The sequence below is a fragment of the Gavialis gangeticus genome, unplaced genomic scaffold (genome assembly GCF_001723915.1).
Source record: "Gavialis gangeticus isolate Ggan-Ray unplaced genomic scaffold, GavGan_comp1, whole genome shotgun sequence".
Lineage (NCBI taxonomy): Eukaryota > Metazoa > Chordata > Crocodylia > Gavialidae > Gavialis > Gavialis gangeticus.
This window is the reverse complement of record NW_017729022.1, coordinates 94,139,275-94,165,763: the sequence shown is the minus strand read 5'-3', so window position 1 is coordinate 94,165,763 and position 26,489 is coordinate 94,139,275. Positions and strand designations below refer to the sequence as shown.

Genomic DNA, 26,489 nt, shown 5'->3' with positions numbered 1-26,489 from the left:
CCTCCCTCGGACAGTGCCTGCCCCTGCCCCCTCCCTCACTGCAGGGGGCGTTGATCTGCCCCTTCATGCCCCTTCTGTCCCCCCTCCCCTTCCACCACATTGAACTTACTACCTAGAGGCAGCAGTATTGGATTGGTATCAGCCAATATGCCTCCTTAAATATCGACTATCGGTATTGGCCCCCAAAATCTCTATCAGTGCACCCCTATAAAAAACAGTTTACATTGTTCTGTGGGATGCGTGTTGGTATTTTGACGGTATAGCTGAGACAGTCATTTAAAATGCTCCCTTATTTCCCATTCTGTGTAAAGGAGTTATCCAGATCAGCTGAAACCACAAAACATTATTCAAACACCTTGAGTGACTTATTTTCACAACTACTTATTTCATGAACATTAAAATTGCTATGACTAAAGAACAAGGCAAACACTAACCCACAGGCGTGCCAAATCCAAAATACTCTGTCTTGTCACTCCAGGAAGAATGATGCCATCCAATGGTGGAGTTGCCAGCTCCTCTTCTATTAAAATGAAAGCACAAAACAAAAGTCCCAATGTAAATGAACAATAGCCAAATAAAAAGAGCAGTATATGATAGCTGAAACATCATATGGGAACAAGTGCCATGTACCAACAGTCAGATTTGAACAATCGCTAGTAATTCATAAGAAAAGTACAAATGGCACAAGCTCAGTCTGAACAAGATGCTAGCCAATTTGAACCCATGCATATATCTGAATGACTGGGAAAGAAGCACAGTTAATTGTCAAAGCACAGAAATGGGTTCTATTTCTGGCTGTGCTGCCAACTTACTGTATGATCCTGGAAAATCATTTAACCTTTCTGGATCTTCAACCTCAGGCTTAGGAGGCACAAGTGGAAGTTGGCTTTCTAATCTGCTTGGTGGCAGGGGCTATGTGTAGGGGGTGCACGTGTACCCCGAGAGTGCCGGTGCACCCTGTGGGACCGTGCTCCCTGTTTAGCCAGTGGGCAGGGGGGCAGGCAGGAGCACCAGTACCCTCCCTACGAGCACCAGCCGGGCAGTCGGGCTGCCAGCAAAAGCGGTCGTGCTGCTTCCGGAAGTGGCCACAGGAGTTCTGGAAGCAGTGCAGTTACTTTTACGGTGAAATCGGACGCAGGGGATGCCCCCTCCCAGTTGCTGACTGGTGTTGCGGGGGGGGCACATGCCCCCCTCCCGCCCCCCCGACTCAAGGGGCACCAGACACCCATGCTTGATGGCTATTATAACACTATGTTTAGTTAGTAAACATTTGTAAGGACTTTCGAGGGTAACTCGCTAGACAAGTGAGGGTCATAGTTCAGGACCTTTCTGTTCTGGGTTTGACGAGAAGCACATGTAGTGAGTGATTAGAAGTTTCCTCATCTCTGACATCGATGACAATAAGCTGATACGATTTACATTTAATGTCCCCACTTAATACATCTCTCTGCATCTAAAGAGCAGCTACAAGCAGGAGCTCAGTACACACTAGACTGCTGCCTACCCACCATGTCTCAGCCCAGAGCTGGTGGGCAGAAAGCAAGGTTAAGAAGGTAGGTCATCCTTCATATCTGCTCAGCCCTGGGCCTTTCCACCAAGACTGCCAGTGTGAGCTCCAATTAGTGACAGCTGTGTAGACTGTTCTGTGAAACCTAGCTATGGATCAAGCTCACTTTGCAAGACTTGCTGAATGGTCATCTTTAGGTATGGAAGCTTTCTGTACTCCTCCATCTACAATCTGGCTTGGATATAAAATGACATCTTAGAGATAAAAGACATAACCCTCTCTCTTTAATGCCCACAAACTCTGGCGTTCTGGTGGGAGGCTTAGACACATATTTTATATGACATTTCATGGGAGAGGAAGTCTGCATCTCTGACAGTCCCAATCAGCTGAAGACATCTTTCCTTTGCTACCTTCCCTCAACCTGTCTGGGATAGTCTGCATGGAATACAGACACATCCAGCAAGTCCAATGCTCTGATTAAAACAGGCTTGTATGCTCTGGGTATTCTAAGTGTGGAAAAAAGAAAGGCAGTTTTAAATAAATGTGTCTAACATATTTAATTGTGCACTTAGTAAAAGCTAACACAATGACTTCCCTGGGACTAGATGTAGCAAATTAAAAGATGATGATTATGAGTATGAATATTTTTAGGATGCACAGTCTCTTGTCTGCTCTCTGACTCCATTTAGTAAGTTAGTGATGCAGCCTCTAGCAGAATATGCAAACAGAGGTATCCAAATCTTTGGTAGACTCAAGTTGGGACAGATGTTCAGCACTCCAAATGGATCCAGATTTTTACACAGTGCTCTGTACCTGCTCCCTGAAAAAAGTATTTCAGTTCTCCAACAGGCTTCCCCGTGTTCTCTTCTAAGCACCTCAGACTCCTCTGTGAGTTAGTCTGTATCCTACGTGATTTTAGAATCACAGAGTAGGAAGGGACTTCAGGGACATTAACTCCCCTGCATAGATACAAGATGTGGCATTCCCAAACCATCCCAGAGACATGTCAATTCTATATACAAAATTAACCTGCTCATTGTATCCAGCATCCTCAAGATATTTACAGACAATGTCTTATGCCACCATGCATTAAGACACATACATTGCTTGCTTCTCTGCCTCAGTTCACTCATGCTTGTATTTCTTCCCATGGTCCAAGAGAATGGCTCCTATTTTTCCTATGTAACCTGAAATATTAATTTGAAAGTGGGCATGTCCTATACATTTGGATTATCATGACAAGCTACACAAATGCTGCCAAAGCATAGAAACAACTCAGATATTTGTTAGTAGAAGGTACAATGCACTCAGAATAGGGTTACCTGCTGCTTGGGGGCTGACTTCTCTGTAGTGTCCATAATTGATCAAAGGCAGACTGATACATGCAGCAATGGTTTCTTTCTCTTAGCCCTCCTTTTGCCTATTAGTCCATCATAACACTGGACAGCCTCCAGCAAACACATCCCAGGGTTGCCTGCTCTATATCCTGGCACAGCCAGTAAACTGGAGGGCACTAACCAGAAGCTACCCTGATGGAGAAGTTACTTTGTAACTTCCTTCTCAGTTGTACCACTGAAGAATCTGGTGCTGGCCAGTGACAGAACATAGGATCCACAGCTCTGACCTGACCAGAAACTTCCAAAGCTCTGTGTTTGTGATATCACCAACTTTGGAATTGTCAAAATTGATCATTAGTTAGTTGCAAAAAGAGAAAATAATGTGGAGTGTGGTGTCTGAGCCTGTGACAACACACTTGGTACTGTTCCCCCTCTGGAGATATTATCCAGAATGGTTGGCCTGGATCTTTCTAAGCTCTACAATGTGCACTGACTATGTTGGGTTATTCTGAAAATTTGCCAGGCCAGCTGCCAAACAGCATGAGTTGATAGAGTATGGGAGTCTGCAAAACACTTTAAACTGCTTGCTTTATATAATTTTGTCGAGTGTACATATCACATCTACCAGCCTGGGGTCAGCTAAAGGAGCATCTGCTTCCATGGGTACCAGACAGAGAGGATGACACCATGTGCCAAAATGCTAATTCTCTTTGTGAACTGATACCAGAACTGGCTCCATATGGCTTCAGTTTGCTCATCTCAAGGAAAATGGTCTGACAGTTTATCTTTGAGTGATCTGATGGACTGGGGACACTAGGATTTACATTAGCATGTATGAGGAAGACCCCAACATGGAATATCCTTAGGGGTCTTATTTTTTGTTTTTGCTTATATTATTACTGTTATGTTACTACTGCTGTGGTAGCACTGAGAACCCAGCTACCCAATGTGCTGAACCAGTGGTTCTCAAACTTGTTTGGGCTGCATATCCCTATTTAATTGGCTTTAATGCTCTGGACTCCTACTCTGTGTTCTGAAGAATAACCTCTCATTGTCACCTCTCCAACAGATTAAGTGATACTATGAAGTTGTTCTCCATTTTCACTTTCTTCTTTTTCCTCAATCTATATTTCATCTTTCTCTTCTGCATCTAGTCCCATGTATCCTCTAGAAATTCGCTTCCTACCCTCAGGCATCCATGTACCCCAGTTTAAGAAACACTATGCTAGACACTGTACAAATCTGTAGCAAAGAGACAGTCCCAAGTCTGCAGAGCTTACAATCTAAGTGACTTTAAAATCAGGCCTTGAATTCTGCTGGACAGCATAAGCTTCTGTCCTTCTTACATAAGTGCATCTATACACCTGGGGTAGGCCAATTATAACAAGATAAAAACATGACAGAATGGGGTGTGGGGGGGTATCAGGTGTACTTCTGGGAATCCATACCCTACTATTATATAAACACCTGGTGTCCCGTTCCTTCTGTGTCCCTCCTTTCCTGCATGGCTTCCTTTCACTTACTCTCAACCCCAACCAGTTCCCCTGACAATTTCCTTTCCTCTACATTTTGATTGCTACTGTACCCCATCTTCCTTTTACATTTGCTTGCCATTCCCTACATTTGTTGCACTCACTCTCTGATGTGCTCCCCCTTTACCTTCAAACCCCCCCACTCCTCCCCCAAAAATCTATTCCTCTAAAATCACTGCTGTCACGGAAGACAAGATGTACAATTATCCAGCTTTATTTACATAAAATATTATTACTGAGTGGTTCTTCAAGGATTTTCAGCTGAGGGCACATCCACACATATAGGCACATGCACTTGCAGCAGCTAAAGTAGCAGTAGCACAAATTTGTGCCAGTGGTACAATGTGCCCGAACATGCACTTTGGTGTAGGGCAAATTGTACCACTTGGGGCAAAATGACCCTGCCCAGCTCCTCCCAGATTTTCAGCCAGGGGGAACTAGAGGATGGGGCCAGCACAGGTGCTATTTGCCCTCAGGAACTTCTGAGGCCTGTACAGTTGGTATCTGGGGACACTATCCCCTTGTGCCAGCTGGACTGCTGAAGCAGCCCTGACCTAGAGTGGCCCCTGCACCCTCTACCCACTGCTGCAGTCTGGCAGTGGGGGCTGCTGCCTGGCTGTGACCTGCTGCCACCTGTGACACCATGCGCCTCCTTGGACCCAAGGCCCCATGACTGTGTGCCTTCCAGACCCAGGCAGAGAGTGCGCGGCCACCTGGGCTGTGGCATGGGCACTCCAGCAGAGCCTCTGGGCTAGCTACCAATGGGCCATGGCTGCACAGTTGACCTTTGGGTGTCACTGCTGTTATGTCTTCTGGTGTCCCCGTTCTGCCATCTGGGCAGCTATCACCCAGAAGATTTGCTCGTTACAGTGGCCTGCTTTGAACGGTTGAAGTGTGTCCTCCTGGCCCCAAAGGTGTGGGTTCATGGGCATGGGGTTTGTGGGTGGATTGTGTCGGGGGACTATGTGGGGTTGGAGGGGACTGTGTGGGAGGGGTGAGTCTCCTGCCTGCCCCTCCCACAGCACACAGCACCCCCCACCCCACCCTACAGCAACAACAGTCAGCAGTGGACCCTTGCATTGCCTGAAACCTGGGGGCTAAGTGTGGCGCACGGAGCCGACCTAGCCGGCAGGTACACACCTTCACACAGAACTAGGCTGGCTCCTGCTGCCACTGGGGGGTCCTGGCACTGCAGCCAGTGCTGTGCACCATCAGGCCAGGCTGGCTCCTGCTTCTGCATGCCCACCATGTTAAGGCAGAAGCTGGCTCTGCCCAGTGATGCGTGGCTCCTGCCTGCAGTGCTGCAAGCCCCAATGGCAGTAGGAGTCAAACCAGTTCTGTATACATGTACCAGTGGGCTGAGCCGACTCCATGAGCCACACTTAGCCCCTAGGTTTCAGGCGGTGTTGCTCACTGCCAGGGGACTCTGCCTGCAGCAGGCCACAAGGGACGTGAGGGCTCACTGCTGGCTGCTGCAGGTGGGGGGTTGGGCTGTGTGCCATGAGGAGGGCAGGTGGGGGAACTCACCCCTCCCACACAGTCCCCTCACAGTCCCCTCCCCTCCCACTCCTGCTTAGTGAAGACAGAGCCTGTGTCCCAGCCACTGGTGCCAGCCTTGTCCCACTTCTACTTCCTCCAGCACGCTGAGGCAGCGTGATGGAGTAGCAGAGGCATGCAGCAGGCATAGAGAAGCTTTGGCCGGGTGCTAGAGCATCTTCTTGAAGGACCCAGGTTCCAGTTGCTTTGGGGTATGCTCCAGGAGCATGCCTTGCACTGCTTTTTTTTTGCTGTGTTTTCTTTTGATATTGGGATTTCCAGGTATCAAACTTAGAGCCTGCGCTGTATGTCTGCAGTCCAGGAAATATTTTTTCATTTCTGGTGTGCCTCCTGCGGTGTTTCAAACTTCTTTGAGATACTTCAACAGGCATGTGCTTGCTCGTGAGGACACGGTCTGAAGTTTCAAAGAGGTTTAATGTAATTAAGGTTCACATCACCTGTTTGAAGTAGGTATTATGAATTATGATTTCCATTTTACTGAGGGGTCAACAGAGACACTAAGCTATTCAATAAAACCAGAATTCAGAAAAAATGTACTTCGGGAAATAAAACCAGAATTCATAGTTTCCAGCCCTCATTCTCTAGACCAGTCATTTATTTTAAGGTCTTCCACTCTTGCAAGTTAGGCCTTTCAAATAGGAGAAAGAGACACACTCCCGATGGCTGCTGTCTTTCAGCACCATTGTGTGCTCTGAAAATGTAAGCTTAGATGGATCAAGCTTTACCTTTTGTAAACATGGAAACAATCCTGGCTCTTTGCCATTCCTCACATATGTCACTGCTGCAAGTAGAATTTAATAAATGAAAGCAACTGCAGTCATTTATTTCTGTAATAACAGCCACTTAGACGTAGCTACTTTATAAGCTTCAGCAGAGCAATACCAGAAGTACCAGAACACCATGAAGTGTGTCAGGCAGCTTTACTAGCAATTGTGTTGCTGCCTCCCTCTTACTTGAATCATTATGAAGAAGACATTTACTAGGCTCCCCATTCCCTGCTCAAGCCTGGAATATTGGACACCTCTTTTCTTTACAGTGGCTAAAGTGATCCATCAATAGCTCGCAGTAAAACTACACCATCATCGGAAGCACTGCTGAAATGACTCCTCATCCAATGCGTTAGTAAAGGTGTTGTTGATTTTGGGCCTTGGCTTATTTTATGCAAAACGCAGCATGTACACAAGCTGCATGTATGCTCTAAAAAGCACGCAATGAGATGTATTTTCTGATGCCTGCGGTTTTGAGTGCCAAGTCTCACTATTTTTATGCAAGGTCTCTCCCTCTTCTCAACTGCAGTACTTACACAATGGAACAAAAATATGGACCACCTAATTATTACCCCTTGGGAAGTGATAGAGTATTACAGCAGTCTTTTGCCACAATGCAAAAGTACAGGCAACTATAGACTGATGTGTATTTTTAATATTCTTTGGGGGAATCTTTTTGTGGGACACTCATCTGTTTCTAGATCATAAGCAGGAATTAATTAATACATTGCTAGGTAGCTAATAACCCCTGCAGTGGTAATGATCATATTCTATGGAACAGCAGTTCTGTTAAGAGATATGAATATTTGTTACAACCATGTCACAATAGCACTATTCAGTTGTGCACTGGTAATGCAAATGATTGGCAGATCTTTGGAACACTATGGTACTGCAGCTGGATAATTCCTGAATATTCCTGGTTAAAGCACAATGAGAACATCAAATTCTAATTATCTCCTTTTTCATGCTGTCCTTCTGCTAGGCAGAATGAGCCAAATTCCACACTGCTGTAATTCCACTGAATGTATACACACAAATTTGCCCCACCAGTTACAAGAATGTCTAGTGTGATACAATCATTATCATCACACGATACTTTTCATTTATATAGGTTTAGCCAAGAGTTGGACTCAAAAAGTGTGTCCCCACATGCAGGGGCATACACTTACCATGGAAAAAAAAAAGCAGCGGCACAAATTTGTGGCACTACTTTTTGCCACTGCACAAGCCCCTGCATATGCACTTTGGTGTGGGGCAAAATGCCCCGCTTCAGGAAAACTGCTGTTTCCCCATTCCTCCTGGGTCCCGCCATGCTGGAGGAGCTGGGGTGGAACTAGAGGACAGATGCTCTGGTCAGCAGCCAGAGTGTCTCCTGGAAGGACCAAGCCTCTGTGTCTGCTGGCGCACATTCCTGGAGCATGCACTGTGCCACTTTTTTTCCTTTTTTTTTTTTGATACTGGGAGTTCCCAGTATCAAATCTGCAGCATGGTAAATAGTTGCATGTGCACCACATGCAGTTTATGGCATCTCCAGTAGGTCTGAGTTGGCACAAACCACACACGTGAGCTTGTCTGGATGTGCCCAAAGCATTTTTCTAAGCTGGGTAAGCACGCCTTACATAGACATGCTTAGTGATTTGCCCAAAAATCTCACCAATGAAATTAGAAACACGAGCCCAACAGTTTGGCTCTCAGTCTCCTACTTAAAGAGTGACAGCATTTTGTAAGGTTACTGATAATCAGAACTGTAGTACTGACAGAACAATGGCTTTGTAAGGCTGCAGTGTCTGATCCCTTTCTCTCTCATTAGGGGACAACTCCAAGCCATACTTCTCTGGAAGAAATTTGTGCCCTTTAGATTTGGACCACACATTACAGGAGGAATTCTGAAAAACAGCTGTGTGGGTTAGTGCAAGTGTCTGGGCTATAGGTGGGAGTAACATCCCTCCTGCCATTAAAACAGAAAGGGAAGCATTGTAGAACAGCATTCTTTGGGCCAGAACCTGAGGCTGCAAGTAGATTCGTTCACATAATAATGATGCCATTAACACTGACAATGAGATCACAACTGGCTGCCCAGGTAAAAGTTTAATGCTGCATATTACTATACCTCCATCTTCATTTTTCCAGTACAGGAACAGATTCATAGTTCCAACTTCAGTTATTTGATGATCTTCTCCATACAGCCACAAAACCTGCTGACACCCTTGTTCTATGGCTTCATGCTGGGCATAAACAGAAGAACCATAATTCCTTTCAGAAGGGGAGAAAAAAGAAAAAAAGCTATCAGTGCCTAACTAGATATTATCTTTTGACAAAACTTTTTTTCCCTTCTCCTAAAAACAGGTTATATTAATTTCAGTGCCCAGATTTAAAATCTGTCTTTTAATTAAAACACTCAGAAAAGTCACTGAGTGTCCCTGACATAATTACACTTAACCGGATGGTCTACATGCTGTTTTACTTCTACAAGCATTGAACTTTGAAGGACTCAGCAGAGTCAAGGGATACCCAATCATCAGCATCTCATATGACTTCATAAGAGTGTCTGTACTGTCTGGGTAAAGCTTTGTAGAGAAAGACAGAGAACAACCAGGAAGTTCCACAAAACCCTGGGATGTGGATGTAACTTCTGACACTTCTTCAAAGGTTTACACAAGCAACACAACTTATATATTATCCAGTAAACTGCTTCAACACTTCAGGTTTTATGCATTTAAAAATGGATCTAAGCAAGTTCACTTGTAGAAGCAGAATACCTAGAGCAGTTCAGCAAGGAGTCATGGGATATATTAGCTCTGCAGGCACCATTCTGCCCTTTTGCTGTCTCTGTTGCTGCTGTCCACTGGGTAAAGTCTTGAAAAAACATTAATGCAAAAAGGGTTTTCCTCATTGCTCTTTTCTGGCTCAGTCATAAAGCTAAGATGGTCAAAAGCAGAAGCACAAATGATTATTCTGGGACTTGATTAGGATCGCATTTATGTTTATCTGCTTTTTGGATGTCTACTGGGTGGTGAAGGAGATCCTTTTCTGTCCCTTCCTATCCAATTTTGTGCGGTGCATCAGACAGAAATATAAAAATAGCATTTTTCTTGGGTTTATTTTAATTCCATGTAGCAGCTGGAATCCTGGAGAAACATACTTTCCCATGCAGCTCACTATGATCCACAAACCTGAGTTTAAAAATTTCTGTCTTATTCTATCTGTGCCATTTTGCAATTCATCTCAAGTGAAGGGAGGGGGAGATGGCAATCTACTAGTAACCAATATCTGTTCAGAGATAACAAGCATAGTAGCTGCATAAGGAACTTGGGAAATGTCATAACCATAAACAGTAAGTGCTCTTTACAAATGCTGTCCGCAGACTAAATCTAACTAAAGAGCATACCTTCATTCACTACTTTTGTCAGTGGCCTCTGCTGAAAAAAATCTTGATACTCCCAACATCTCAGATACTAACAGGATTCCTAACCAGCAGCTACACACAGTGACAAGGGTATGTGTCTAAGACACGGGAAGGATGTGATAGCAGAGGGCTGTGGTAACAGGATGAATTCACCTCTGAGTCACTATTTCAAAACCAACTCAAGTCAGTGTGAATTCCTAATACTCTCTTCCAGGTCAACTCTCTTTTGGAGTAGCACAACAACAATAATTTAATTTAAAAAATAATAACAAGACAACAAAAAGAAATTATGAGTCACAAAAAGGAGGACTGGGTGGAGGAAACTTTTTGCAGCCATGGGATTATCTTGCTTTCTTGCTCACTAACAAAGCTGAAATCATACCAGAATACTGTATTTCATAACCAGGTAATCAGAGGAAAATTTCCTACTAGCTTTCTGCATCTAAAAGACTCTCAGAGAAGAAAGTTATCAATGTCTTCCAAAACAAGGATCAGTCATTTATTTTCTTTGATAAGCAAGTCTATTATCTAACCACATCAAAACTGCATACTTAACCAGAATCCCAGCTACTCTGCTGTGGTAACAGCCAAAATACATACTGTCCAAGATGCCTAGTACATTATCAGGTAGCACATTAACAGAAGGCGCTTGCCTAACCTGGGACTTCTGCTTGGTACACCAGAGCACTGTCAGATCACAGGTCCACCTTTGGATCTCTCTAACACTTTCCCTGAATTCCCATATTCTCCAAGCCAGTCACAGATGGCTTCTCAGAACATTTTGCCAAGGATGGAAAATAGCAATCAAGCTCTCCCTTGGCCAGCTGGCAGCAGGTTGGTACACTGCATGACACTGAAAATACCACTTCAGTGATGCATCAGAGTCTGCAAAAGGAGCAGCCAAAATATTAAAGTGGACACTTGACTGTCCCAGTTCTTCACTCTGCAAAGGGCTCTCATGAAATATCCTGTAGGGTTGGTGTAGCAGAACAAAGAACAGGCAACTGAAGAATAACTCACAATTTGTTATCACTTCAGTTTTAGAAATCTCTTTGTCTCTATACTTAGCATGCATTATATCTACATATACTACATTTAAAGGATAGTCAGCATCAGAGTCATGGTTAAATACCTCGCTAAAAGGAAACAGAGTCAAACATACAAGCTAATGCTTATGTACAATCAGACTGACTTACCCTCCCAGTTTGCAGTCCCCAGTTCCTCCTTTCCAGGCTCTTACATATTTTGGATCTGCCCACAAGGATATTGGATTAAAGCTTCCACTTGCAAAGTAAGGGCCCACAGGACTGAGTATGACATACAGCAGGGCTTTAGTTGGCTTCTTGACTCCAAGAGAAGGCTGCAAAGTAAAGTATGCATAGATCATTCTTGCTTTGTTGGCTTCTCTACTTGGGGGTTTAGACACTGGCTTTCTGAATTACCACTTTAACAGCAACTGCACTAGGATGGTGCCCACACACCTCTCCTGGAACTTGTGCAAGGGCCCCAATGGAATAACACGATTTACACTAGTTCCAAAAATCTCACTTCTAAAAAAGAATGGGGCCACCATATACTAGCACAATTAGTCACCCGCACGCTATTTTAATTCTCTCAAATTAAGGCTACAAATAAACATCGCTGAATGGAGGAATTCAGCTGTGCCATGATGTGTCAGGGCACAGCTGATCTGCCTCACTGGGCAAAGCATACATTGCCTCCCATCCCGCTCTTGATAGTGCAGGACAAGAGGCAATGTGAGCTCCCTGCTTTCCCCACTGGCCCAGACCCATGCCATTGGTCTAATGCAGTGGGGAAAACAGGGTTTTCCCCTGCCCAGTCAGCCCTACTAGCTGAGTAGGGCAAGTGGCACAAGGTAGCAGATGTCTGCTGCAATAAAGTTTTCCTGTCGTGGTGCAACAAAAGGCAAGGATGTCTATTTGCTCAGCATTTGTGCCACCTTACGATTTTTTAAGGCGGCACAAATGAGGAGTCAAACAACATCTGTTTCCACCCATTGTTTCGAACTGTTGTACTGGCTGCTACACTTCATGCAAAAGACACATGAATGGTTCTAATACAGATAGAAAGAATAAAGTGTTCTCTGACTTGATTAGATATCTGTATCTCTTTCCCAACTCCTTCAGCCTCAGGAGTTGAAATCTCAAGCAATCATGGATCCTGCCCCTCACATAGAAGAACTCCAACCACAAGGTCTAGCATACCTAATCAGATGCATGAAATTGTTTGTTGGGAGCAAAGCATTTGATGCTTCAGGAAACTGGTTTGTTAATGCCACCTCATTACTTAGGGATCTAAGCAGTGATGGAAGAAAGAAAAGCCCTGTTTATCTTCACTTAGCTTGCCACATAGGTAACATTTTTGTTGCCAAGTGACTAGCTCTGAATGCTAACACTGAATGTTTGAAGGAAAAAGCTTGACAATCTTATTAACCTGCGTTTTCTGGTTCAGGTGTATTCACAACAGCAGACTTGTTTGACGGGATCATTGATGGTTTCTTCCTACTACAAAATCCCCCTGAAACTGAACCAAACCTGTCTCCCTGGAGAATATTCAGGTGTCACTTCTGTGTCAAGAGGAATCACTTTCAGCAAATGGCCCACCCAAACATCTTGGCATGTGTAGTCACCACAGTACACAACAAATCAATCCAACAAGTCCTCCTGAGCAATACCTTAAGGAACCCTGACATGGCTGCTGTTACCAGGCATTTACAGATGTGCTCCAGGAGGCAGTGGATGCTTTAATTAGCACAGCTCTAAAAGCCGCACTGATTAAAAGTGCCCAGAGCATCACGTGTATCAGCATCCCCATGCTGAAAAATGGCAGTGGGGCACTTTAACTAAAGCTAATCCAATGTGCTTTAGTTTAAAGTGCCCCACCACCATTTTTCAGCACGGGGACATGTGACGCTGGAGTCTGCTAATTAATTAGTCTGGTAATTACCACAGATTAATCAAGTCTGCTCCAACATGCTATAATTACAGCACGGTGGAGCAGCCTCTCTGCATACGTACAGGAGCCCACAGTGTGCAACCTATGAGAAGGAACCAGGAAGGTGCCCAGGGAAGGAATGTGAAGGATTCCAAGTGGCAAAAACCTGGCTGTGTGCTGGGATTTTAGATCTAATTAAACTGGGCATCTATCTTCTCTCTTGTCAGCCAAACTGATCACTCAAATAAGGACAGCAGTACTTCCTTCTTTCTAAAAGGGCAACCATTACATAACGGTTATAAAAAACTTAGAGGTCAAATTGCAAGGGATCAAGATGGTGTATGAACCAGCCCAACATCAATCCCAGGGTTCTGCTGAGGCCATGAAACTACTGGAAGATTCAGATAAGCTTCCTTCAGCTCTACTGAAGCCATTTTTGATTTCCCAGCACTTCAACAAAATGGCTAACTGAAAAAAGTAATATAAGTAATATCCAGATGCTGCTCAGTGGCAACTGAAGTAGAGTATCAAAATACAGATATAAATGACAAAGTCCTGTTATTTATGTTATGTGAATCAGACACTGCAAATAGACATTGCCTTTGTACTACCATAAAAATCTATATGGTGGCACAAAGCTCAAGCAGATGTCCATGCCCCTTACCTCACCACAAATGCTTGAGGTTCTCTCACATGCTGTTGTCCTGTAGGACTGGGTCCCTTAAGTCCAGGGAGTGGCAGAGGCTCAACCCTGTAGGACAACAGGTGACATCTGTGTCACCCAATGAAGTGAATCATCTGTGCCTGGACATATCCCAACACAGTTGATCCGCCTCCAAGGATGACGTCCATTTATAGAAGGAGAGAATAAAAGAAATAAAGAAGAAAAGGCATTCTGGGAACAGGGTATTTCTCTGTTTGACATGGGTATAAACCCTATCGGAGAACTTCCCTTGCCTACCAAAGCCCTCTCATGATAAACCTCTGTAAAAAATTGCAAATCGTGATTTTTAATATTGACAATGTTACAAATTAGGACCTGCAAGTGCTTTATACACCTTAAATTAAAATCAAGCCCCTACTCCCATTTATAAAAGGTGGAGGTTATAAGACCAACCTACAGTGGTTGCCCTGTGGCAACCAGCAAGTCAGGGACAGAGCTGGGAATATTGATTCTGGCATTGGTGCTTTAGTGAACCATAAAAGTTTTCCCTTTTATGAGAAGTGACAAGCAAGGAAAATGTTCATAAAAATCACTTCTTTATTCCCTATTCATTTTATAGACATTAGGGATCTACATCCACAAGCAATTTGTGTAGGTGCATACAAACATATGACTACAGGGGAACAGCAACTGAGGTAAGTTTCATCCAGAAGTAAGACATAGGTTCACTCATAAGACAGAGATTATAAGTTGTCCTTCATGGTGGAATAACTTTAATTTACTCTTGGGGTTTGGAAGAAGCCCTAATAGCATAGACCATAGTCACTGAATACATGTAAACATGTCCCATATAACCCATTCTCATGTATTATTTCATTTTTAAAGACAAATGCTATGTATGTTTTTTATTACAAAACCTCAATTAAAACTTTAAGTTCTTTAAACACACACACACAGGTGGGTGGGCGTGCACTGCAATTGTTCACAGTTAAGAGAAAATGTACATTTAATCTAAGAACCTGAACAAATATTTCCACTAGATGGTGCTGTGGGAAACATAAGTGAACTCTAAGTCAACTGCAAAAAAGAATCTTAACAGTGAAAAGCAGGTGGGCAGAAATTGGAATAATGCAAAGATCAGAATAAAGAGTTAGGACTAAACACTGTAGTTAACAATTCTTCCTATCACTGAAATTATCTTGTATTTTACCAGTGGTACAGTTTTCACTTTCAGCTCTGAAGTGTGCAAACCAGTTTAGCTCTAGCTGTGCTATCAGGCAGTCTTTTCTTCCCAAGTCTGCTGTTCTCATAGCATGGCCAGACATTTTTAGCAAGCAACTAAAAACACACAAAATGAACTTGTTAGCCAATTCATTATTCTCTGTCAATTGGTGAAAAATAGATGTATTTATGTTCTAAGGACAGGAAAGGTCAAAACTGCCCATTAACAGTAAGAGAAGGGAATGGGGAAGGGAGGAAGGAAGGAAAGTAGTGATTAGTGGGTACATCTGCATGTGCAGTTAATTTGAAGCAATACACTCCAGAGCAGTTTGAGCCAAAGTAAACTACTCCTGGGCACTGTGTCTACATGTGCCCCCAGAACAGCAGCAATTTGAGCTGGGGTAGAGAAGTTTATGCCAAGGTTGAGGGCACTGGGAATGGGGGGTCAGTCCCAGGCTCTCGGTGGCAGCATCAGATGGCAGAAGCTGGATGGGGCACAAGGGTGCTGGAAGTATAGTCTGGCCCCCTGCTGCCGGGCTGACTGGGCACACTTTATACCAGAAGCCAGCATCTACACATATGTTTAATCATAGTTAATTCCCCCGCCATAAGATAATACCATCTCTGACAGCTAAGTAGTCTACTCCACAGTTAAGCACATGTGTAGACACAGCCACTGAGCATGCAAATACAAGACAGTGCACAAATATTACTTTGGGGCTGAGGTGTATCTTCGCAAACATATAAATGCAAAATGCAGCCATACAGCCATTACAGTTTCCAATATTTCAATATTTCCAAATTGCTGCCTCGTAAGATTTTGTTTAAAATATGTTATACCAAATACTTTGTAAAACCAGTGATGTAAGTTTCAGAACAAAAGGTCCATCTTAAGCTCCCCCTATACTGGCAAGTTGAAAGAGCAGAACTGAAATCTGATTTCTCCTCCCAAAAACTGCATGCACATGTTGCATGGTCAGACATGTGATTGTTGGTATCACAGATGAGAGCTGATTGTGCCATTAAACGAATGTCTGTCAGGAGCTTAGTGCCAGAATATGGGTGCCAAACCAGGGTAGGACAACACAACAACGAAACAATGAACATGTGCATACAACTGAAAAAAGTAAAAGATTTTCCCCACCTCTATTCCAATCAACGTAGGGCGGATGTACAGGCTGGCGGAGGTTGAGTAGGGGACCCACTCTGTTTCCACTTCCACAAGCTTCCGGATACAATCTAGGAGTTCATGCTTATCAAAACACTGAAAATAAAGAAAGAACCCAGATTTATCAGAAACATACTCCTGGGAACTTTTAAATCAGGGTGACAGGATACAGAGGTCCACAAAATTATACCACTATCATTGGTGTGACAAAGCATGGATGCAAGGGCCCTGTGGCTGTAACCACCCCAGAAATGAACTATCCTGAGTGTCTTCATGCAGTTAGGAAATGTATTGTCCAAAAACAAGCAAGGAAACAGTGGGATGAGCAATTATGGTTCCAGCTTGCAATGGACACTAGAAAAAAGCTCAATATGCACAGAGGTACACCTCAACTTTTCCGTTTGTTCCCTAAGTGTGGAGACCAGCTCTTCTTCAGAGTTTTCTAGAGACTGATGAACAAGCAAGGAGACCTGATGTCCCACTTTACTGGAAAATGCCTCCAGAAAGCTGGATAACTGAGATGGCAGGAAATGCACAGGCCAGCGTGCAAGTACTAGAAAGGTACCTTTCTGCCCTGATGAAGTTCACTAGCATAGTGAGAATATGTGGTTGGCTGTGAGATGTGAAATCATCCAGCTAAGGTCAAAAACTCTTAGCAGAACTAAGAATAAAACTTGGGTCTTGCAGACCTAGCCACTAGGGATGCCGGGCTAAATTTGACTTGGGGAACTGTATGGGCTTATATGGGAGAGGGCACAGTTTGGCTACCTACCTATGTATAAATGCTCAGATGAATGTTTGTATTACATGCCTTCAGCTCTAACGAGATTTAGTAAATCCCCAAACACTTTTTTCTGCAGGAAGGAGAGGATGCAGAGACAGAGCCTGCATGTTTGTGTTGATGAGTTCGTGGCAGAATTGATTTTAGTAGCTCCCTGAAGTGATCACTTTCCCACGGCTGAACTTCTATAACGATAGAGATGAAGAGCTCTGGTGTTCAGCGAGAGTTACAGCTGCTGCAGAGCTTCAACCTAAAAATAAAAATACTTTCCTAGCATAAGGAGGTTAAAACGTGCTTCAATTACGTACTGGCAGCGTGGCTCGCTTTGCTGACCGTGCCATCCGGTCCATGTTGAGCATGGGGCGGAACAGGCGGATTTTACCATCCACTCCTCTGTAAGCTTTCATTCCTTCAAACAGCTGTACCAAGCCAGAAGGGTGGGGGGGGAAAAAGACAGAATCAGATACAGACAATCACTATGGAAGGTTATTGCATGATGACCAGTGAAAAAAATACAGAACATGCCCATTGGAAATGAAAGCGTTTAGCACTTCTCTAGCACTACATCTTCAAAGCACTGTATAAAGAAAGGCTAATTAGTCCTTACAATACCTGGGTGAGACTAAGGAGTGTTTTCATTCCTGCGCTAGCCTTCAGTATGCTATAAACATATCAGTATCAGGGGAGCTAGCAATTATAATGAAATCTGGCTACAACTTAATATTTGTAGCATGGGGTTGACTTAACCATCCCCTCGTAACCTGACTAATGTCAGGACTGACCCCAAACAATAGAGAAAATGCCTGCAGAATTTAAGGTAACATGATAACTTTGCCTCAGGGCTCAGCCCAGCGTGCATTTGTACAGGGGTAAGGGAACAGGACAGGAGAAGAATTAAGGGAGGCAGTTGCAATGCCTTGATCCTGCACTACTTCAGCAGCAATTGGGACAAACCTCAACTTATGTCTGTCCCTCAATACACATCTACTCTAAAAAAGGGGACAGGTGGTGCTAGACCCAGATCAATTAGCTTTGAGATACATTCTCTACTGATAATTTACAGGCTAAACTCAGCAACTTCAAGCACACCGGAAAATCTGGCCCATGGTCTTCCAAAAGAATTTGCCAGAAAACTACTAAAATCATCTGATAATTTGAGGATGATTCCAAAACAATACTAAGCTCTATAGTACAGCTTAGAGCTTGAAAATAGCTTTGTGTTTTTAAGAGTAATTTTAATGTAGTCCTAAATTATACAGCACTTTTCCATAAGGGTTAGAATAGGATAGGTCTATCTGAGGCTTTAAGACAGCCCAACTGCAATATAAACAGAGCCTTAGCAAATTTCTCTAGGCTACCCATCAGTTAAACAGCAGAGCCAAAATGAGAACTTAGGACTTCTCACCTTCAATGCTGCTCTTATTGCTATGGACTATGCTCTCCCCATTAAGAAGTATTTTTTTAAACACATGAGACACACACACACACACGTCACGAATAGGACACTGTAGCTAGAGAACAAAAAGCACTTTTAATAAGTCATAGCATAGTTGATGACATGGAAACTTGCATTTTGTACTGGACCAGCTATAAGCTATTTTTTGTAATGCCAAATGGGTTTACTATAGAGTTTTTCCTCACAACATGCATTTGCTAGAATCTGTACGAGAGGGAGGAGGAAGGAATGCTACTGCTAAGTTTTGTCCAATAGTCTGACAGAAATAGAATCAAATTGCTATTGAAACACAATGCTTGCTCAAGCTGTTACATCATTACATCATTCCACACCCCCTCTCACCCGCCCAGAACAGATTTTTGTAACTTTTCAAAGCTCAGTAAACTCTTCACTTGTTAAAAAGGAAGCCAATGACAGTTTCAGGAATGCTCTATTCCAAGGAAAGCAACAGCTGCAGTTGCTTTCTGGTTTGCTGCTACAAATATGTACATCACAAGAACTGGATCTGGAAGCTAGCAGATCCAGGCTATCAAAGTGTATCATGGAGGGCAAGGAGAAAAAGGGAGGGAATGCCAAATTGATCATTTTTATTATACCCACTGTGTATTCATTGAGCCACAGCATTGACACCAGATTCTCCTCTGTCTGTCCTCTTGGCTAGAGGAAACGTGATGCAACAAGGGTAAAATAAAAAAAAAAAAAAAAAAGTAAGAGCACATTCATATTAGCAATGATTCCAGACTGGGCCAGAAGTAAGAGGCTACTATGAGTGAAATAATGTTGGGACTCCAGCGTGGTTGCCTGCTTCTTGGGCAGGTCAAGAGTTGTCGCTAGAATCCTTAGCCACAGAGATCTATAATCATTAGTACAGATCCCAGAAGGTTAGATAAGTGAATGGAAAAAATAAAAGTAGGGTAGGCATTAGCCCAGTGACAGAAAGAAAAGGTCATGAACCTGATTCTCCCTTTACTTACATTTCTCTTACACCAGTGTAATTCTACTGACTTGGTAGAGTCTCTCACAGTTTACATTGAAGTGGGAGGAGAATCAGGATGCATGTTTTCACCCTGTGTTCCTAAGCCGTTCAAAGTACCTTACTGAGGCTCTGACATGAATGAGAGTACAGAGCAAGCTGCTCCAATGACATAGAAAAGACCACTGTTGACATTCATTACTAGGTATTTTTTAAAACACCACCACGCTGGCTTCCAGCTGTGATATTTCACTTTCTTATAGGCAACTCCTTGCTTTTTCTCTCTGTTCCAACACACCATTTGCAATATTATGAAGCTACCAAAGAACTAGGTAGCTAGCAGAAGTCACAAACAAAGACATGCTAGGCAGATCCTACAGTCCAAACTAAAGATCTTCAAGGATTTATCGGTTTCATAATGTCTGTGCCCCACCCCCAAATTAATAAAATCATTCTTGGAGTGTAATACAGCATGCTTCAGTGTCACAGAGTATATGGTAAAATGAACTGGAAACCATGGGCCAAGAGAGTTCTCAGTTACACAAAAGTGTAATATAAGGTAACTCCGCCAAGGCCAATGGACTGAGACCAATGTTAGCACAGCAAAATTCAGCCATGTGTTAGCCATGTGCAACTAAGACAGTGGCAATACTTATATTACAGGATTACGTTTTCAAAAATTTAGTAAAAGGTAAATTCCCAACTCATTCAGTACTCACTTCCATAGCATAGTGGAGAGATGATGAGGCTGGATGTAACGAAAGATTCTCAAGAGGCTTAATATGAGGTTTCTCCCATCCTGAAGCCAAAGACCATTCGATTGTCAACATGTTATCTGTGAACACAGTTCCAAACACCAAACCATTGGGGTCTGGTTTTTCCTTGAAAGTAGTTGCCGGGGTAATAATTAAGTCTTCAGCCTGGAAAAAATGTGAAACAAATGCATAATATAAAAACCATATTGAATTAAAATGCTTATGTACCAGTCACTGTGGATGTACAAACATGCAATCCAGAAGCGACTAAGAGGTGGGCAAGATTATTTATATGAAATAAGCAAAAACATGCATGATTACACACATGCACATACATACAGAACACTCTGCATTACAATTATTAACATTCCTTAAGAAAAGGAAAATAATTATTGGAAAATATTCCATATATGGATGGAAATCTTTTCGATAAATAGTCCAGTAATTCCCCTATAAATCTGTATGTATGCAGAGGGTAAAGATTACTTCACACAAGACAAGACTGTGATTTCCAAGAGGAAAAGGACTATTCTTCCCTGAATCACAATGTGGAGGAAGGGTAGGCAAGAAGAGGAAACTGTGGTGCTGGTACTCTTTTGTATACACAGGTTGTATACAGTAGGAAATGGATGGAGAGGAGTGTGAAGCAGAGGCTTGGTTTTATTTTCTGCACCTGTCCGTTCCACAAATTGTCTACTCAGTCAAATTGAACCAACTCAGTGGGGAAAAGGAATTTGCTCTTAGGTAAAAAGGAGGAAGGGATTGTGACTACAAGATACGTTCATTTTAAAAATGAGGTTCAATACAAAATCATAGAACAAGAGACCCTCAGGCTGGATTGTATTAAGTATAGTCTAAACACAGACTGCAGGTTCTCATCCCATTACCTGGACTAACTTTTCTGACCTTTTTGTCCCTATGGGTTTATTATGTGTTTGCCTCTCTACCCAGTACCCCACTTTCCTCTCCCTTCCTTCCTTGCCTGTCTTTCATATTCAAATCCTCCTCTGTTTGATACACTGCCACTGCTCTGTCCATGTCCTTTTATGACATATGATGAAGTAAGCGCAGGCTCAAGAAAGTTCACGCTGTGTGACTCTTATTTAGTTCATCTGTAAATTGCCAGTCTACCCTACCTTGTGCCTGACTTCAGACTAACCTAACTAACTGTTTCTTTCTACAAGATAAGTGGCTTCCATGAGGTGGGAGAAAGACAAGCAGCTCCGTCGTTTTGAACAGCTGTTTAATAAATTCAAATGTCCACTAAGGTTCAACACTTGCTGTCATGGCTTCTGCAAAGGTCTTGACTTCTCAGGTTAAGGATAATTTTTTTTGGAAGCAAGATGAATTCTGGCTCAAAATTTAAGAGCAAGACTTACATTAAAACATCCTCTTCTAAGAGTACAATGGTTGCACAATCTAATTTTCAAGCTATCGTTAATGAACACTAGCCTATTTTCATTATTATTTTGCATAATTGCTTAGATGTGAAATCAACTGAAAGCTGAAGCACATGAATAGCTAGAAGCCTGTTTTAAACCATCACCAATTACAGGCCCTGTCTAGATATTATGGGACATTAGCTAGGCTGCATTAACAAATAAATTGATGAAACAGCAATTACTGCTCTTAACTCTTCATAGCAGTGATTCACAACCACAGTATTGCAGCTGTCTGGGGTGAGATCCTTTTAAGGGTGCCCTTGTGAGCCACACAATATTAGCACTGGTAGGTTTACACACCTACAAGATTCATGTCATAAACCAAAAGACTTTCAAAAGAAATCCAGAGTTTCAAAACCATTCTAAGGTGTTGGGTGGGGTCTTTCTGAAGTCTTTGCAACAGAAGAATTGCTCTATTAGCTTCTGTAGTCAAAAAACAAGTGAAATCAAACGGCTGGCATTTTCAAAGAGGTGATTTAAGTCTAACAAAGGATACCTTGAGTCCAAAAAAATTTGAGAATCACTGGTTTATAGTAAAAATTAGCCTGCAGACAGTAAATTCTCTAAAGGGAACAGTTTGCTTCAAGCTTTTCTGAAACCAACACAGGAGCTTTTCAATAATATCCCCTTTATTAACCAACTGCAAAACAGACATTGAAAAGAACAGACACACGATCAAAAAAAAATCAGAATTTTGAAAGATGGTCACTTCAAAATCAGCTACTTACATGTATGCCTTAATTTAGGAAAACAGTTAGGCAACAGCTCAACTTTAAGCACGTACTCAAAAGTCAAGCATGTAATCAAATATTCTTCTTACTTACCAAAGCCTTCAATATCCGAAATCAAAGCAGGGTGATTTTTCAGAGGTGTTAGGTAGTCACGCTTACCTTTGAATTCAAGACCACTTTTAATTTAGATATCTCCATGATTCAGGCCATTTTATTTTATCGACTATGTCCAGCCTTTGTGCAAACCTGAAGGCACCACAGCACCGGAAATACACCTGACACGCCCCACCCATTTCCTGTCTAAACAGAAACAGCTTTGTGAAGCCCCAAATACTAACTGCTTAGGTCAAAAGGAGCACCAATAATTAAGACTGTGTCTACCTTCACTTCCTGTGGCCTCTCACAGCTACCCCCTTGTCTTCACCTTCTAGGCTTTTTGGATGACGCATGTATTTGGGAGGCCACTTTTGGAGATTCAGAGTGAGCTAAACCTAACTAGCCTCAATTGCTTGTTCTAATCCCTCCTTCTCTTGCTTAGCTCTGGGCCCAAGCCGCTAGCTAAACCACACATGCCTCACTGGTGCTAATTATGGCCTCCAGCCATAGGCATGCCCATGCCTCACGGGTCTTGCTTTAACTCAGGGGCAGCCAAAATACAGCCTGTGGCCCAGTTCTGGCCCACCAGGAAATTCCATCTGGCCTGTGGGTGCTCACCAATTGTACCCTGCCCAGCCCCCATGCCTTGCTCACACTCTGGCATGCAGCTTCTGGGCAGGGCTGCTGCTGCCATTGCTGCAGCCACCAGGGGGACCTGCTTGGCTTCCTTGGCATCCAGTGGCTCCTCCTCCTGTTCCTGCTATAGTGCTTGCTCCAGGCAGTAGGTAGGGAAGCAGTGGGGGTGGGAGGGAGCTGCAGCTAGATGGGGGCGCTAGGTGGGGGCAGGGAGCTTGGGGCTGGCCTGGCAGGAATGCAGGGCTCTGGTGGGCAGGGTGTGGGTGTGAGGGAGGGTAGGGGGCTGTGGAGACCCCCACACACTCTCTCCCATGGCACACAGCCCCTGCCACAAGTGGCAGCAGCAGCAATAGATGGGGGCTCTTGGGGTGCTTGTGGCCCACGCGGGCAGTGCTGTCTGGTGGCACATGGCTCCAGCCAGAGCTGCACATGGTGACAAGAAGCACAGCCTGCCCAGCCCGCCTCTATCATGAGGGATTCCCCATGGTACACACACAGCTCCTAGCGCTCATGCACCACCAGGGAAGCCCCGCATGCTGGAACCGGCTTCCTTCCCTACTATGTGCAGCTGCCGGGACTCCACCAGAGGGGCCCTATCCCCTGCTTCTGTGGTAGCAGGGAGTGGGGAAGGCAGCCAGCTCCATTGTGCGGGGCTTCCTCCAATGGCGTGTGAGCACTGGGAGCTGCATGTGTGCTGCAGAGTCCTTTGTGATAGAGGCAGGCAGCGGGCTGAGCTCCTTGTTGTAATGTGTAGCTCTGGCTGGAGCCATGTGCCGCTGGGTGGCAGCACCTGCACAGGCCAGGAGTGCCCCAAAGGGCCCCTGTTTTCTGCTGCTGCTGCCAGCAGCATAGATTGTGCCCCATGGGGGAGAGTGTGTGGGGTGTCTCCACACTCCCCCACCCTCCCTCACACCCTACATACCTACACCCTGCCCCCACACCCCCCCCATATACACACACCTTGCAACATACCCCACACACCCTCCCACCGTCACACCCTCTCACAAACCACATGCACACCCACCCCACCATACACACACACACACCCACACACAAAACACAAGAGTAAGACTTTATTTTTGACCTATTATGCAGTCATCTCTATATACACTACACAAGCACAAATCAAGACAAAAATATCTTTTGTAACAAAATTAAAATACGTTATAGTAGATGTTTGATTTTTAATATATGATTTTTTTTTCTGGTTCAGATAACAACTCCACTCTCCCCCCCAAGGAGTACTTCTGGGGCAAGGGGAGGGACTTCTGGTGGCAAAGGTCAGGGGTTAGAGGCAGGACTTCTGGCCCCAAGATGGCAACCAGGGGGTGGCATACCTGTCAAGGGGCAGGGCTACCCATGCAGCCAGAGCCAACCTGAGCAGGGTGCAGGGTCCAAGGCAAATTAGCCCACGTGGAGCCCTGCCCCCGCTCCGATCCCATGCACCCCAGCCCCGAAGAAGCTGCTGCTGCCATCAGCAGTGGTGGCAGTGGCAGGGGAGCAAGTGGCTGGACGTGAAGCAGCTGCTCTGCCCAGCTGTGTGGAGCGAGTGGCTGGACGCGGAGCCACAGCTCCACCCAGCTCCACAGGACCCCCTAAAGCGTAGGGCCAAGGGCAGTCACCTCAATTCGTGCCCCACCCCGGGACGGCCCTGCTTGCTGCCCTTGACAACTCACCAAAACTCATTAAGCGGTCCTCCAGTGGAAATAATTGCCCACCTCTCCTCAGACTCCATTAACCAAGTCCTCTGGCTATCATAACATCAGCTCCTGCAGCCTGCTGGCCCCTGGCCCTGGCAGGGCTGCTTCAGCCTACAACTATTAGATGTCCATCCTCTCAGCCCACTGGTCCCCTGGCCCTTGCAAGAGCTATTATGGCTTGGTGTGCATCCCAGGCTATACTCAGCCTATTCTGATTTGCTACAATCTGCCCAGCTGGCCTTCACCTACTGTTTGCTACCTTCCTGGAAGGGGCATCTTACCCTAGATACCTGCCTGAAGCTCTGTAGCTCCTCTTTTCTCTTAGGCTACTTACTTCTCTGCAACTGATCCTTGGTTATCCACCTGCACCGAGGGTTGCCAACTCTATTTGAATCTATTCCAGGCGGTTTCTGGAACACCAATGTGCCCACGACACACAACGTAAATGTGCCCACGTGCTTGCGTATATCAGTTATGGATTACAGTGCGTACACTTCATGTTAGGAAGACAAATGCATTTTACTATTACATTTTAAACCCCTCTGGACTACATATATACAACACTGTCAGCAAAAGTAGCTGCTTTATCTACTTTATCTAGCGGAAAGGACTCTTATCTTTCTGAAGCACTACTGCCACTGCCTGACTCACCATTCTGAAGTTCATGGTTTCTAAACAAGCTTCTTCTAACAGACTGCATTTAAGTTCCAAACTCTCCTTCCCTATTCATTGGGAAGGTCAACAGGGCCAGAGCAGTCTTCATCATCTGTTCCCTCAACAAGACTAAGCCCCAGACAATTTTTCAATTGTTTTTTTCAGGTCATGTATGTGACTTTCAAATTGCTTTGGTAAATACATATTTTGTAACTGATTCAAATGACGCTTGACACCAACATTTTTCAAAGAGCTTTCCAAATTGCTTTTCATAGTCAGGTTCCCTATGGCAAGAAGTGGAATACTAACAGTGCAAAAAGTCTCTCTAAGTCGGTAAACTTCTGTTCTACCATGAGTTTGTTCTTTCAGTCACTGCTATTTGTACTCTGTCTAACCTTCTGTAGATTGAACTTCTAGGACTTCCCATTTCCACGAGGCACTTTCAAGGAGCCTGTCACAGCCTGCTTTTCATTTGAAATCCACAGAACATTACATGCTGTACAAAGAGTCAAACCACCACGTTCATGAAATATGTCCCTTGGATTCTTTTCATTTCTCAGCTGAGAGAAATACTACACCCATTTTGTGTCTTCTCATTATTTCAAGACCACTTACTCACTTCCTTGCTCAGCTACAAATCTCACTGGCTGAACTACATATGCAGGCGTATAACAGCAAAGTGATGCATACTTTCCTGTGCGAGACACCCACTGATTTGACTGGCTGTCAGCGCTTAGGCATTGACATGTAATTTTACACTCAACAAATTACTTGCATTTTTCATCTATTTGCAAAATGTCATGGAGTTTATTCAAATGGATGTTTTCCATGAATTCTCCACCTGCTGTGGCAAAATCATGGCTTTATCAACAGAGGCAGGCAAAAGGCAGGTTTAATCACTCTCATTGTCCCTGATACAAAAACTTCAAGAGGAAACATTTAAAAATATATTTATTTTTTACCATTAGTACTGTCCACTCTTTCCTAAAGCTTCTTCCTGTACTTTTCTCAAACCTTCTAGCCTATACCTCTACCCTTCTACTTCCCTTCTCTTCTCCCATTTGTTTTCTTTAGGGGTGCACTGACAGAGATTGTTTAGGCTGATACTGATAGCCGATTTTTAGCGAGCCTTATCAGCCAATACCGACCTG

At 44.0% G+C, this 26,489-nt stretch overlaps 1 protein-coding gene across 1 annotated transcript in view; it reads right to left on the bottom strand.

Moving 5' to 3' along the window:
- The window catches only part of BCAT1 (branched chain amino acid transaminase 1), a 110,317-nt gene that overhangs the window by 13,934 nt on the left and 69,894 nt on the right, over positions 1-26,489 (bottom strand). The window contains exons 3-8 of the mRNA XM_019515633.1: positions 20,044-20,244; positions 17,204-17,314; positions 16,091-16,210; positions 11,303-11,466; positions 8,811-8,953; positions 435-520 (exon numbers count right to left, since the gene is read on the bottom strand). Coding sequence (XP_019371178.1) covers positions 435-520; positions 8,811-8,953; positions 11,303-11,466; positions 16,091-16,210; positions 17,204-17,314; positions 20,044-20,244 — 825 coding nt within the window. The remainder of the gene's footprint in view (positions 1-434; positions 521-8,810; positions 8,954-11,302; positions 11,467-16,090; positions 16,211-17,203; positions 17,315-20,043; positions 20,245-26,489) is intronic.